General features: G+C 40.9%; 2 protein-coding genes across 2 annotated transcripts; one reads left to right on the top strand and one right to left on the bottom strand.

Annotated features, from left to right (window-relative positions):
• Positions 1-1,316: 1,316 nt before the first annotated feature.
• Positions 1,317-2,969, bottom strand: LOC144630061 (cell division cycle-associated protein 7-like). Its single transcript, XM_078488341.1, has one exon. It carries the CDS (start codon positions 2,345-2,347, stop codon positions 1,553-1,555), a length of 795 nt encoding a protein of 264 aa, XP_078344467.1. The 5' UTR covers positions 2,348-2,969; the 3' UTR covers positions 1,317-1,552.
• A 4,802-nt stretch (positions 2,970-7,771) lies between these two features.
• LOC144630380 (uncharacterized) lies at positions 7,772-14,516 on the top strand. Its single transcript, XM_078488745.1, has 8 exons — positions 7,772-8,082; positions 9,278-9,421; positions 10,016-10,087; positions 11,190-11,289; positions 11,741-11,927; positions 12,630-12,812; positions 13,670-13,897; positions 14,057-14,516. The coding sequence occupies exons 1-8, from the start codon at positions 7,884-7,886 to the stop codon at positions 14,228-14,230; spliced, it is 1,287 nt and encodes a 428-aa protein (XP_078344871.1). The 5' UTR covers positions 7,772-7,883; the 3' UTR covers positions 14,231-14,516.

Raw genomic sequence — 14,516 nt, 5'->3', positions numbered from 1 at the left:
ATATATTATTCGTGAAAATCCTGTCAAGGCAAAGATTTATCATGAACAATAACATAACTGACATAAACAAAAATTAACAAGATGAAAAGATCTGAAAACATGCACTTTGTTTTAGAAGTGCAATTTGTATAAATCAAACTATGCATGTATGTACATAAATATATTATCAGCATCCCTAAAATAAGGTTTTCAGCACGAATACTTAAATATTATGCAAATAAAAGACATTTCTTGGGACAAAACTATTTTTTCAGTACAAAAGTAGACATCCTGATATATTTATTGTGTTTATATTAGGGAAAAAAGATTCAGTCTGAAAATAGCCTTTTCACATCCATCTTTATGCCCTGCATAAAGAGGGGGGGGGGGGGGGCACTCCCATATATGAGCTATATAGGTATGTGCCACTGTGAAGGGCATGGTTTTCAAGCAGTTTAGTCTGGGATAGGGTATAGAAATGTGAGAATTTTGGTCTAGAAAAGGGTGGTATTTGCAGGGAAACTGATCGGTTGTATGACAAATTTAGTCCAGAATAGAAATAGAAACTCAAAAGAGAAAGAGGATTTCCTAAACGTAAATAAAATCATCACGGCATCGTTGTTGACAGATGGTTTTCCATTAAAACACTGATAGTGTTACAGTTGTAAAAAATGCAAGTCTGGGATAGGGTAGTGATTTTCGGTGTCTAATCTAGTATAGGGTTGCAAAATCAGCTGAACGTGATCTGGTGTGCATACAAAAACACTGCATTACCTTGTAAATCAAAACATATTTCAATCCCACCATCTGCCAGAATGTAACTCAAAAAAAAATCCGTAAGTACCACTCCTGTATTATTTTGCTTTTTTCTGAAATTATGTTCAGACATATTCAAAATAATGTTTCCAAATCAACTTTCCAAACCCTTGTACATACACAAACAATAAATTGATTCTTCCTGCATTTTTGTTGGTTGATACTGTTTCCCCGACCTTGGCTGTCGAGGGTGTTTTTTCAGGGTGCCCCCCAAATTTGGTACAAATTATGAGAGTGTAACTTGTAGGTGGAAGCAGAGCCTGCTGCATGTAGGTTTCTTTGTGATTACTGGTGACTGATTCCTTTGCCCTTGTTTTGGCAGTTACATGTAACACAAATTGGGCAAATTAAGCAGGAGATGGTGCATATGCCAACAACCCCTCAAGTCTCTAAATTCGCACAGCCTCATCAAAAACTATACTGAACAAACCTTGCCTTAGCAGATCGGCACCACACCCATAGACCAGTGACTTGGAACAACTCGTACCCCTGGTAGAAACCACCTCTCCACAACTGATAGCTTGTTTTGATTAAATACAATTTTATTATTACAAAATTAAAATACTAAAGAATGCAACTCTGATTACAAAATAAATTCTCTTAAAAAGTAAAATTAATGTGGTTAGTACATATTTTCTGGCAAGAATTAATTTTATGCTATGAAACCAAAAAAGGGATAATAATTAATACCTATTTTGCTATAAAAATCTTAAAACCACAACACTGTTAAGCGAATGTTCAGCTTAATATGTTAATGTCAATCACCTAAGAAAGACTTGACATCGTTATATCCACGTTCCTTAGCTAAATGGATCATGATTCCCGTGCATCGGCGACCTCTCTTCTTCATACAAAAGCTGCAATTGCAGATTCCTCGGCACGGTGGGCAGTGCCATTCAGGGTCCATCAGAGCCTGCTTGGCATCCTCTCCGTACCGATTTCTCAGGCAAGGTCCACAAAATTGTCCTCGTATTCCAACACAGCTGTTGCTCCGACACGCTGTCTTCAGATCGTCTGTCTTCTGACGGCATTGGTGACACGATGTACCGTTCACTGCATCATAATTCTTGTCGGCTACTCGCTCTGCCACCAGGATCAAGTCTTCTTCAGTGATTTCCACCGGTAACTTGGGTGGGCGGTTTGGGGCGCGTCGTTTTCTTTTCGGCGAGTCGTCTGAGTCATCGCTGCCAGATGAGCTTTGCATTCGGCGTTTGCGCGAGGGCCAGTTCCATAACTTGATTACAAGGGCATTTGGTGAACGATCATTTTCTTCCACGTCTTCCTCTTCTGCACCCTCGTTTTCTGAATCGTGTATGCTGACAATGGTTCTACACTTGCGTTTCGGAAGGTGTCTTCTTGGCACCAAAATTTCCGATCGCCTTCGCTCGCTGCTTCGCTTCACTTGGTGGTCACTATTCGAGGGCTTCGGAGAGCGTTTCGGAGAAGAAGGCAGGAGATCTTTAGGGAAAAGACTGGCAATCATAGCTTGGTTTTCTGCAATCCTAATACGTCGCTGCTTTTCGTAGTCGCTTTCTTGAACTACAAGAGGCATCTTTGCAAAACGTTTTTAAGATTTACGGACCTGGAAATCTACACACAACTCGTGCAAAGAGAATTCACCGTGCCAAGCGACGCTTAGAAAGTGGCGCCAAAACTGATCATGTGGTTCAAGTCACGTGATTCAGCCCCAGGGAGACCCCCAGGGTAATATGTTGGGTAGATTATGCGTGGGCATTATGGCCTTTTCTTCGTGCTATCAAGTGTTAATTCTTTACTTGACTGAATTCTTCTGAGACTGGACAGTATCTGCTACAAATTTTTAAAAACGTATTTCTGTATTCTCTACGACGACTTTTAACTGTACGCCTATTTCGACCTTTACTTATCCTAGTCCAGTCCCTGAACTCTTATCTTTCTTCCGCGCGCCCTTTATACTGAATTAGGGGTTGGACCCAGGCGCGCGAAGAGAGAGAGTCCTAACGAGAATGTTAGCACTGATACTTTATAACAAATGTTGGAAAGTGTCAAAACTGTAACTTTGATCACAGACGTTTCGGGTGTTTTACCCTTCATCGCACAGTTCAAATGTAGCTGAAATTGATCATGATTCCAGCAGGTTGCACGGTTCCCAAACTAAATATCAGTCTCATTTCAACCTTTTTGCGTTTGATGTTGTTGCCGGTACATAAGAGTTGAAATATTGTGCCACAGGGAAACCAGGGGTGTTGTTGCGTATGGTTAGGGCTTTCCACAAGTTGCCCAAATTTCTCAAAAAGTTGCTCAAAAGTTGCTCTAAATCAATAAAAGTTCCTCCAAAAAATTCCAAAACGCTGCTTCTATTCAAGAAAATTTCTCTAAATATATGCTATTAAATTTCCCTTTGAGGATAAGATTTCTGAGCAGTTTTATACAATTTAAGGATTTTTTATCTGAGAAAAATCGTGAAGATTTTGATTACGTCATGTTTGCTGACGAGTTTTGTAATGTTTTAATGCAGAATGAGCCGAAAGTTGAGACGTCTTCAGAAGTTCCACGAAAATCATTGGCAAACTTCGTATATCTTAGGAAACGTCTTAGGAAACGTTCGTATGGCGGATAATCTTCGGAGATCGTCGATCTGGAAATTGGCTCAAAATGTAACAAGTTGCTCGAGAGCAACTTTTTTGGATTTTTGCCCCCGCAGGGTTTTGGCCCAGAGGCCAAAACCCGAGGAGGCACCCTAGGACTCCCCGCGTGTATACATACAAGGACAAAGAATATTTGTTGAAAAAGTAAGAAATGTGTTTGTAATGGGCGAAGCGTTCTCGATTTGACAAAACTAGGCGCGCACGGTCGTGACGGGTAATATTTTAGCAAGCGCGCACGGTGGTGTCGGGTACTTGCAACCACGAGGTCGCGTTTGGTCACCTTCGCGTTTCGAGCTTCGCCATCTGCTAGCAGCGTTTTGTTTTCCGGTTTTGGCCTACGCGTGTTCACAGATTTGTTTGAGCGGTTTCTCTGCTTTGGTTGTGTTAAGTGATATTTGAAGCAAATGTTAGTAATACGTCGAAAGATTTCGAGCAATTGGTTTCGTGTTCTTGGCTACGTGCCGGCTACCTATGTTCCAAGCGTTACATTTGTAAGGTTTGCTTTCGGAGGTTTGTTGTATCGTATACATCTTACAAGTTACAACGAGTAATAAACAAACGCGTGAACTTTGTCATGTAGTACAAGGTACAACGTAATTCGTTTCGCTAACAAACTGTCAGATTATTTGATCCAAAGAGTGAGTTGTTTTCTCGAATCTTTGAATGTGCCATATTTTGTTACTCGTGGAATTTTTTAGGCTTTTTGGCCTGGAAATTATTGTAAGTTTATTTTGAATGTTATAAGCCCGGGAATAAGCTTGTGTGTTGTCATCACGAATAATGTGTTATGTGTTATTTCCGCTAGGTGTTATTTCCGCGCGCTAGGTAATATAATTCGACTTGAACTTGTGAATATTTTTAGGACGCAACGGTGTCACACAACAAGAAATTCCGCATGACACAGTAAAAAAGAAGCCTAATTGTGCAGTCCATCGGCATTAATAATTAAAGGCGACAAAAAACAAATTATAAAAAGGCGGGGGCAGCTTTATAGTGAGAACTATTACTAGTTAGAGCACCTTTTGAGCACTTTTTTGGGGAAATTTCTATCAACTTGTGGAAAGCCCTAACCGCCTTAGTGACCTTGCGCATACATTGTAACAAAATGTAGGGGCTGTTGGTAAAACCCGTGTAGGTCGAAAACCCAAAGCCAAAGGGTTTAGAAATCAAGTAAATGCGTGACGCGTGATAAGCAAAAATTAGACCGTGATGGGTGGAAATAGCTAGAAAAGACAAGTGATTCGTGAATTTTTGACTTAATCTGCCGTTTCAAGTATACGTGACACGTAAAACGGTTTAAAATTTTGTGGGCCAAGGGCCTTTCTGAAAAACTGCAAAGGCTTCAAAACCGCGCAGCTCGTACCCTAATGTCTGCGAGCTATGATAGTAATTTAGATGATTTGTTCCGGACACTGGGGTGGCGAAGACTCTATTATCAAAGATTGGAACATACCATGTAATGTATAAAACATTACATGGTATGACTCCTGATTATCTGAGATCAAGATTCGTATATCGTGACGATGTTAGTGCTTATCGTTTAAGGAATACCGAAAACAAATTAGTTCTTCCACAACCTCGAACTGATTATCTCAAGAAAAGTTTTTCGTACAGCGGAGCTCAGTTGTGGAACAACTTACCTATAGACTTAAGACAAGCATCTTCACTGGCCGATTTCAAATCTAAATTAAGTCGGCACAGTTTAAAGTAATATCTAAATTTTAAGTAAATTTCAGACACGGCCTCCATGAAAAGCAGACTTTTCTTTTCTTGTTGTTTAGCTAGTTAGATAGGTAGATAGTCCAGTAACTTAATTGACTGATGAAAAAACCGTGTATAAATAAAGTTATCTTATCTTACCTGCGTGAAACAGGATCACGACCCACCCACCCCCCCCCCCCCTTTGCTACCATTTTTAGGAGTGTAGATGTAATGCCAAACAAAAATTTTAAGACAGTAGATGGCTAGTTAAATATTGTTTGCTTATATATTGATTTCATGACCTCCCTCTATACTTGACCTACTTACCCCCTTCCCGTTGGAAAAGAGAACGGCTGATCGCAGCTGCCTAGTTTGCTTGTAGGCCCTCCATCCCTTGCTCGCCTTCTTCCCCGCTCGTCTTTTTCGCGCTCGTCCGCTTTTTACGCTCTTCCCCGCAAACTGAGAGCTTGAAACAGGCTATTTTGGAGTTCATGAAACTGAAGTTAATTGAAATGAACATGTTTACAATTGGAGTTGCAAATTTTCAATTTATCGCAGTTCGTCATATCGACGCATCATTTGACCAAATATGGTCACGCCTTGAATACTAGCTAATAATTTGAGGTCGTTTAACCAATCAGAAAACTTAAAATGTGTTCACCCAAGTTTGAGTATCAACTTATTTGTAATATACTAAATCAGCTTATCACTTTTCCTCGTACGTTTTTATATTCCTCCAACTTTCTGTTTTAGGAGGGTCCTGAAGGGGTAAAATGGGAACTGGGATTTGCCTATTTTGACTGGGATTTGCGTTTATTTTCACTGGGAAAATGGGATTTAGGTAACTGGGACTGGGATTCGGAAACAAAAAATGGGAATGGGAAGCATGTCAGTACATGACGAAACCTGCATATTTTGCGCTCTATAATATTCTTAAAGTCCGGCATAGACAGTTAAAACGCTGAAAATTAACTCTGAAACGAAACCACTACACTGCACGAGTGTCCATCAAGCGTCGATCAATTTTCGTGTAAGTGATTAAGTTACTCAGCGGAACTGCTATGACTGAGCATGGTCACAAATGGAATATTTAAAAGAAGTGATAGTAAGTTTTGCAGGGTAGTGGTAAGTAAGGGATAAAAACTTGATAGCTTTAGTTAAAGCTACTGAAAATTTCTATCATCCTCTACAAGACAAACGAACAAATGAAAAGTGATGTTCTCAACAGTATTGGTGATAATATAACTAGCAGAACATGATTTTGGATAGTCCATTCCCTGAACTATTCCTTCTGCGACCCAGGTGCGAGAAGGGACAGTCTAGAATAACTTGCATGTGCATGCTTAAAACAAACCAATGAAAACCCACAGAGACGTGTGGCATTTCTTACATGCAACGTGTGCGCTAGGGTAAAAATAGTTTGCTAAAATGAAAAATTCAACTACGCAACAAATTAGCGCGACATCTACAAGAAAAATTGTCATAACGTTTGTCTAAAGCCGTAATACTTACTTACTTACTTATCCTCATCGGGCCCATGAGGACTCTTGAGGCCGGCCAGAAAACTGCGCCATCCATCCCTGTCCACCGTCGATGCGACAGCAGCCCCCCACGAACACCAACCCAGCCGGTTTCTTTCTGTCTCCACGGTAATGAATCTCCGTAATGAATAGGTATTAAACCCACAAGTACTAAATTTTTGAATTTAACATCTGTGCGTGCGTTTCCAAAGGTGCTGTCGATTATGGTTTGGTTTCTTCAGCTTCCCCCCTTTTTGGGGGGGGGGGAGGGGGTGGGGCTGCCAGATTTCTGAGAATGCGCATGCAGGTCAATATTTCTGTACTCGCTCAACGACGCCTGTACCTGGGTTCACCGAAGGGAGAGTTCAGGGAGTGGACTACATTTAGGACAATCAAAACAACAAATATATTACGCTTAAGTCCGGTTTTCCATACACTGGGAATTTTACTACTGGGAATGGGATTTGGACAAAAAATGGGCTGGGAAATGGGATTTGGGCAAAATTTGGGCTGGGAAATGGGATTTGGTACCCCCCCTTCAGGACCCTCTTTTAGAACGGTGAAAAGTGTAAGGCTCCTGGATTTCTTCACGAAATTTTTAGCAAACATACAGCATCCTTCTCCATCACCTGTCCTTCCACAACTCCTCCCTATGGACTAGAAATAAGTGGGGTATTGTTTGTGAATTTAAACCAACGCATATGAGCACCTCCCAGGGAGGCGGGGAGGGGGGTCCATGTTCCCTTGTATTCATAATCTTGTGACCCCCTGTTCGAAACACAGCTTTTGTTCCCGTGTTCACAGCTTTATTTTCCTTTTGTTCCCTTGTCCCCAATTATTTTATGCCCATGTTCTCTTGTTCCCTGAAACGCCTGGGAGGGGCTCGCTTATGCTTTCTAAAAATAACTAAAGTGTGTCATTCACGTGGGCCCGGGGTGTGTTGTTATAATTTATTATCAAACACTGAATTCTCTCATAACAATTCGGAACAATTCATGACAAATTGCAATAATTTAACTACAGAAATTACGGCGTCTAACGTTACCAAGCCTATGGTAACAAGCGAGCAAAAGAAATATATATTAGCACATGTCAGTAGCGTGGCTTTATGACGTCACAAACCAAACAAATTAATTACGAAGTGGAGTTGATGGCTCTTTAGTGAAGCGAGCTTGGACATGTTGACTTGCCATCACAAATGAAGTCTGCTAAAAAGTTTCTCGAAACGAAATTTTAGAAAATGAGGCGAATTCGGCGCAATGCCTTTGCCCTGGGCAAAAAAGGAGATATTAGCCCGGAAATGCCACCACCAGATTATTCACAAGAAGAGCCAGTCTTTGGTATAGTGCCTTCAGGAGATGAAGTTGTTTTACATGACGGCGTAGATGAGGCTAGCACGAGCTCGTCCTGTCCACACTTAACAGAAGAACAGGTTCAAGGTATAAGAATAACTTAAGCCACGTCTGCACGAACTAATATTTGCTCAGTGGATTTTTTTTGTAATTCCGTGTCATCTGCGCGCGCGAGTTTACATTTGTAGCTACAGTTGCTCGTCAGGCGATACTGCAGCTAAAAGGCTGCGATAAAAATAGCTGTGGAGCGATTAAAAAAAGTGCTATGTTTTTGACTGACGACTTCTCTCACGCATTAAGAATTGGTGATTTTATTTTCTCTGACAGCGTTCCATAATTATGCAACAAGTTGCTCGAGAGGAAAAAAGTTGCTCGAAGGGGAAAAAGTTGCTCGAATCTTGAAAAGTTGCCAAAAAGTTGCCGAGCAACTTGTGGAAAACCCTATTCCATATTTAACTATTTAAGGTTCTGTGGTTGGTTTTAACCTGTCGAAAAATCTTACCTTAAAGTTGTCCCATTTCACTAGTTACAGCAAACGCTAATAAGAACCAATCAGAATTCAAAGCAAAATCGTGCACGCGGTGTCAAGCGCGGCCAGGCACGGGATCGTGCACGTTCAGTCAGGGTTACTATTGTTGACTGGGCTTTCTCCCTGACCCGGTTGGCTCAATAAACAGCACTCGTTTGCTCTGATTAGTTGAAACGCGTCGAGCGAGCTTTAAGAACCAATTACAGATATCCGCTAAACAAAACAGCAAGCCCAAAACTAAAGCTAGCACGTAATTACTTTCGACAAAATCTTGGAACAGACCTTGAGTCGATGTTGATAGCAGCTGACAACGAGTTTATCAAAAAGACGCCTTTTATTTTTTTTAACTGTGGTCACCATATTTTTTCCTCTTTTTACATGATCAGCCATTGTTACACTGGCTGAAATGGCCGCTCTCTTATAAATATATAATACGATCGACTGAAGTTATGCTTTGTGACCTGAGTTGCGTACGTATTCTGAGAATAAACTCAATTTTTCTTACTTGCCTCGGACCCAGTAAACGTTTAGGTTTCAATTTTGGTAGCTACTATTACTCATGTGCGCCTTAATTGTCTAAACCAATTTAAATTTTTTAAAAAATTCTGCTCTAATACCTAAATTATTAAAAGAAACGGTAGTTAGTTTGGGCCAGCACTTGGCTAACGATGACTATTCCTGACCGACGGTTTTAATATTAGTTAAAACTTCAAGCTTAGGTTTGTCAAGTTATATGTCTTGTTCTCTCATCAGCATTTAGGGAAGTGTTTGACCTCTTTGACAGTAATGGCGGGGGTACGATTGACGCTGAAGAATTAGACTTAGCGCTGAAATCTGTCGACATTCAACTCTCACAGGAGGACTTACAAGAAGTACTGTCTGCCATGGATAAAGACGGTAAAGAATATTTCTCGCCAACGCGGTAGAATTGATAATTGTGTCTCCAGATAGTCCTTCACCTCATATATGCCAACAATGCCGGTTATGAGCCCTCGGCTTAGGGATTTTGGGCGGGCTTATAACTGGGAGCATAAAAAACTGTTTGGGATGAGCTTGCAAGAATCGACTTAAAACAATTATTCCATGAGCGCGCATTGGATATGAGATAGTAGATAGTCAACGAGGCGCATGCCGCCACCATCAGACTAAGCTCGTCAATTTTCGTAGATGGCCTCCTTGTAAACAGCCACTCATATAAATTACTCTTGACCTGCTGCAGAAAGAATCTCTTGTGGATATTGCCTCTTGAAGAGAGAGTTAAATCGTACCCTTGTAGTTATCCACTCTTGTTGGGAGCTGACAGAAGAGATTGATGTAATTTTTCACGAAGATCATAGCCTGTCCTCGTAGACAGTCCCTTCGGAGTGTCTTCTGTATGCATGGATTTCTCTGTCGGGATAGAGAGCCCCGTTTCCAGATATCCGGTGAAGACGATAACCCAGAGATAATACGTCCTTTAATATAATCCTGTCAGTTTCTTTTGCTTTGCAGGAAATGGTGAAATCGACTTCTTCGAGTTTCTAAACTTGATGACCAACACAGAGCGCTTTTTAGAAGGATTTGGTAAGGATCTTCAATTTTTCCTTTCAAAAATTTTGTTTCTTCGCACTGTAACTTCCCAAATTTAACCCTTAGACGGAAGAATATAAACTTAAACCTCACCGTCACGGGTGGGGTCGTCTTTGCTGTCACAGTCTCAGAATTTAATAACTAGTCTACCCTGTATTCAAAGTATATTTGCACTTTAGATAATATAACAAAAAATAATCGCAACGCTCCACATCGCATTTACTCCCTGAATAGTCCAATTCCTGAACTCTCTCTTCCACGCGCCCTTTATAGGGGGTGAACCCAGGCGTCATCAGAGTGGGTCCCAGGGTAGCGGAGACTCGGTTTTTTCGACCAATTTTCCACTGATGAAGGGCTAAGCCCGAAACGTTTGGTTTATAATGAACTTTTTGGCACTTACACATAACTTTTTTTCGCGCGAAGAGAGAGCCCAGGATAACTTGCATGCGCATGCTCAGAACGAACCAATAAGAAGCGAGGAGTGTGGCGTCACTTGCTTAGGACGCGCGCGCTAGGTTAAAAATGCTCGTTCAAATGACGAATTCCACTACGCGACCAAGCGCGCGAATAAAGACATTCCGAGAAAAATTGCTAAATTGCATCCAAAACCATTCAATAAAAAGCTACAAAATACTGGGAAAAGTAAACGGATAGCGAGTTGTGTTTTGGCCGATAGCTTTTAGTAGACATTGACTGCAGCTTGGCTTTTTTAAAGGTTATTCCGGTGACCCTGCTTTAGTACACGGTCGCGTAGTTGAACTCGTCATCTGTGCGCGCGCGTTTTCAAAAGTGCTGCCAAATATGGTTTTTTCCCCAATTTTGCGGGGAAAACTAGCGCATGCGCATGCAAGTTATCCTGGACTCTCTCTTCGCGCGCCTGGGTTCAACCCCTATATAGGGCGCGCGGAAGAGAGTTCAGGGACTGGACTACTCCCTGAAGTGACATTGATGCTAAGGCATCAAGAGAACGTGTAAGTCATGTCTACCGTGTCTTCTTCTTTTCCCAGACAAACTTATTTTTTTTTTAAGAAAAGCATAATGTTGTGTACGCTGTGTATTGTGAAGGCTGACGGTTGATATTTCGCTTATTTTCAAGCAACCGTTGGAGAGAAAAGAAAGCGAGAACATCTTTTATTTGAAGCTTTGACGCAATTCATGAAGAGATCCGCCCTCCATTCAATAAATGAGATAGTCGGGTGAGTAAAACCTGTTAGTTATATTCTCTTCATATGTGGTAAATCTTTCAAGTTGTGATTTATTTTATAACATAAAAAAAGGTTAAACCAGATAATTTAATATCTTACCCTGAGTTCGCTTGTCTCTTGATAACACCAACGACACCGACTCAGTTTGCCCATTTTTCATTGTCAGCCAATCGGATTGAGCTGAAGTTCGTTAATCTTGGACTTTCCAACTGCGCCTGACCAGAGTCTACGTTCTTGTTTGTGCAGATCAAAAGATCAAAAAGAGAAGTGGTTCCTCGAGACGAGATTGGCCTTTATTATACTGTAATGTTGCTCTTTCGCCAAGCAGAGCACGTAGTTTCTAATATGCGGTAAAGTGAGTTGCGGTGTTCTATTGACACCCTCGACAACAAAAATGCAACTTATTCTTCCAAGTTAACTGATATCAATCTTCTCCACACAGTTTTTACCATACCAAGTACAAACGCATCCAGGCACCTCATGTTGTAGGTCACTATGCAGCAGGGGCCCGTGTTATAGGGCTGACAGAGAACCAGCTGAGGAGGCACATGGAGAGCCTTAAAGCCAGACACGCCGCAGGAGATAACAAATCCCCGTATGCTGAGCCACTGCACATAGTTTTTGGCAAGGTAAGGTCGATGTGCATAAGAATCAAACAGGAAGCAAATGAATTAAGATGAGTTTCTACAGAAACTATTGTGATCCGGCGAAACACCATCAATTAAATAAAATAATATCAATTAAATTGGTTACAGTGCGCCAACTTGAACAAAATTAACCAATCAAAGTTTTCACTTGTTAGTTTCGATCCTTAATTTTGAGCGGCTCTCGACGGTAACGGTTTGATTTGATTGTAATTAATACTGATTATGATAATGCCCTGCAAGGGATGGGAACTGTAGAGTGTATAGGTACGGTATAGAAGAGTCGATAGTTCATGTACACAATTTTTCGAAATTTTCATGTATACAATTTTCGGTTAAAAAGACCTTTTCTTGCCTTCAGTTGGTTTCAATTTATTTTGTCTGTAGAAAATATTGTCTGTATGCGTCAACATCACTGGTCTGTTTACTATCACTATCACTATCGATTGTTCTAAATTAATGTTTGACGGGTCAACTCCGTTAGTCTCATCTTTGTCACAGCAAGTCACAACCCAAGAAAAGCTGCTAAGCATTGTGTGACTCACGCAACCCTCAGTGTCACGTCAGAGGTAAGAGCTACCCTTCTCACCTCCCCCCCCCCAACCACTATCACAAAATAACGCTGCGATATAGAGCACGGCTCAGAATTTCGTTTTTAAATGGAGTTGAAGGAACTTTTATTTGTAGGTGAAAAAGCGTCCACAAAGCCGCCCTAAGCCTGTCATTCCAGATGAAAGTGTTAAAACAAACGACTTGCCAGAAATGTCTCATACGCGAGGGAAAATTCGACTCAAGTTTAACAGTATTAGCATGCAGCAGTCTTCCTCTAATCCAAATCTGAGCGACAAGAATCCTGTAATGTCCGACAGGGTATGTCAAGTACATAAATATCTTAAATTTTAACCTGTAACGACATCGTTATCCCGTCAATTTTGTCATACAGGTTTTTTTTACAAAATTCGTGCAAGTTGTTCTAGCCAATCAGAGTGAAGTGGTTGTATTCACAGCCAATCAGGTGCAAAGTCCAATGTCGTACTTTTCTCGCGCTTGCCACAAGACTAATTTAAAAGTTTTCACGAGTCAATGAGTCATGAGTCAAATTTGAAATGAGTTATTAATTTGAAAATAGCGTTGCCCTTACTAAAAACTTAAGGTATAAAACCGCAAGCAAACCAGACTTGAACTAACCACAAGCAAACCGTAGTGAAACTAACCGCAAGCAAACCCAAGTTGAACTAACTGCAAGCAAACCGAAGTGGAACTAACCGCAAGCAATCGGAGTTGAACTAGCTGCAAGCAAACCGTAGTGAAACTAACCGCAAGCAAACCCAAGTTGAACTAACTGCAAGCAAACCGTAGTGAAACTAACCGTAAGCAAACTGGAGTTCAACAAGCAAATTAGAGGATAACTTAGACTTGTCGAAGGACTTTGAGAAAGTCTAAGGATAACTAAGTGAAACCAGTGTTGACTGCTTCAAGTCCCCCCCCTCGTGTGAAGTGATTGTGCCCTTACATGGAAATAACAGTCGAGAAAATGACTTAGAAGACAAGTTCTTTTGCAATGCAGGATTGATGTGAGCAGTTAAAAAAAATCATGAACCACAGATGATCTACGGGCGCTTATCGAGTCCTTATTGGTACAGGGTAATTTTTGGAAGGAAGGCGCTGAATGGAATGTTTGGTCATTATACTCAACCAATACAATCATTTTATCTTGTGTTTTGTAGCATGTCATGAGCCCGGCAGCTCAGCTACTAATGCCTCGTCAAACCTGTTACCAAGGAAAGCGCGAGCAGCCCAGACCACCACTGAAGAAAAACGGTTGGGTCAGTCAGCGGATTAAACCATTTCCAGTTGAACTTCCGCGTGTCCACGTCAAACAAGAAAAGAAAAAAGACAAACCAGAACAGCGATCGATTCTAACATTCGATGATCTACCGAAAATAAGAGACAAGGCAAGTAAATGGCTATCCAGCATTACTGCATTATTTTTGAGATGATAATGATGACAATTGGTGCGGTTGTTGGGTTTTGATTGACAGAGAACTTTACAAAGGTCACAAAGTTGTCCAACAATGTGCTTTTAGTACTCTAATTATTCCTTCTTTTCAAAGGTTGCGCAAGCAAGAGAAGTCCACTTCAGACGACTTAGGGAAACAAAAAGCAAAGACAGTGAAGAACATTGGAAAGCTCTGGGTCCTGGCCACATAGACTCTGATGTATTAAGAAATTACTTCAGACTCGCTTTTAATGCTTATACACCATATGTCACTATCAGTTTGGCTTGAAAATGTCCAGAAATCGTTAAGATGTTTTGTAAATTTGCAGTCACGAACTAGTTTCGTGAGACGCTCAATATGAGGTTGGAAATATATGTTGAGGGGTTTGGAATGTAGTAAAATGCCAGATACGGTTGAAAAGTGCCAGGTGGCAGATAAATACTGACAGGAAATCGTGAACTACATAATACTTCTTAAAATAAATGAGCGTTTTTCTAGTGTCAGTGAGTGTATTAGCTTCTTCACTGATGCACTGTGTATTTGTTTCAAACTGGAATAAATGCAAAAGACATTC

The sequence above is a fragment of the Oculina patagonica genome, chromosome 11 (assembly GCF_052425735.1).
Source record: "Oculina patagonica isolate OP01 chromosome 11, crgOcupat, whole genome shotgun sequence".
NCBI lineage: Eukaryota > Metazoa > Cnidaria > Anthozoa > Scleractinia > Oculinidae > Oculina > Oculina patagonica.
Note: the sequence above shows the minus strand (reverse complement) of the source record. Positions and strands in the feature narration are given on the sequence as shown.

Coding starts and splice junctions, on each gene's coding strand:
- LOC144630061 (XM_078488341.1), bottom strand. CDS start 2,347: ATGCCTCTTGTAGTTCAAGAAAGCGACTACGAAAAGCAGCGACGTATT.
- LOC144630380 (XM_078488745.1), top strand. CDS start 7,884: ATGAGGCGAATTCGGCGCAATGCCTTTGCCCTGGGCAAAAAAGGAGAT. Junction 10,088..11,189: donor GCGCTTTTTAGAAGGATTTG/GTAAGGATCTTC, acceptor CTTATTTTCAAG/CAACCGTTGGAGAGAAAAGA. Junction 13,898..14,056: donor TACCGAAAATAAGAGACAAG/GCAAGTAAATGG, acceptor TTCTTTTCAAAG/GTTGCGCAAGCAAGAGAAGT.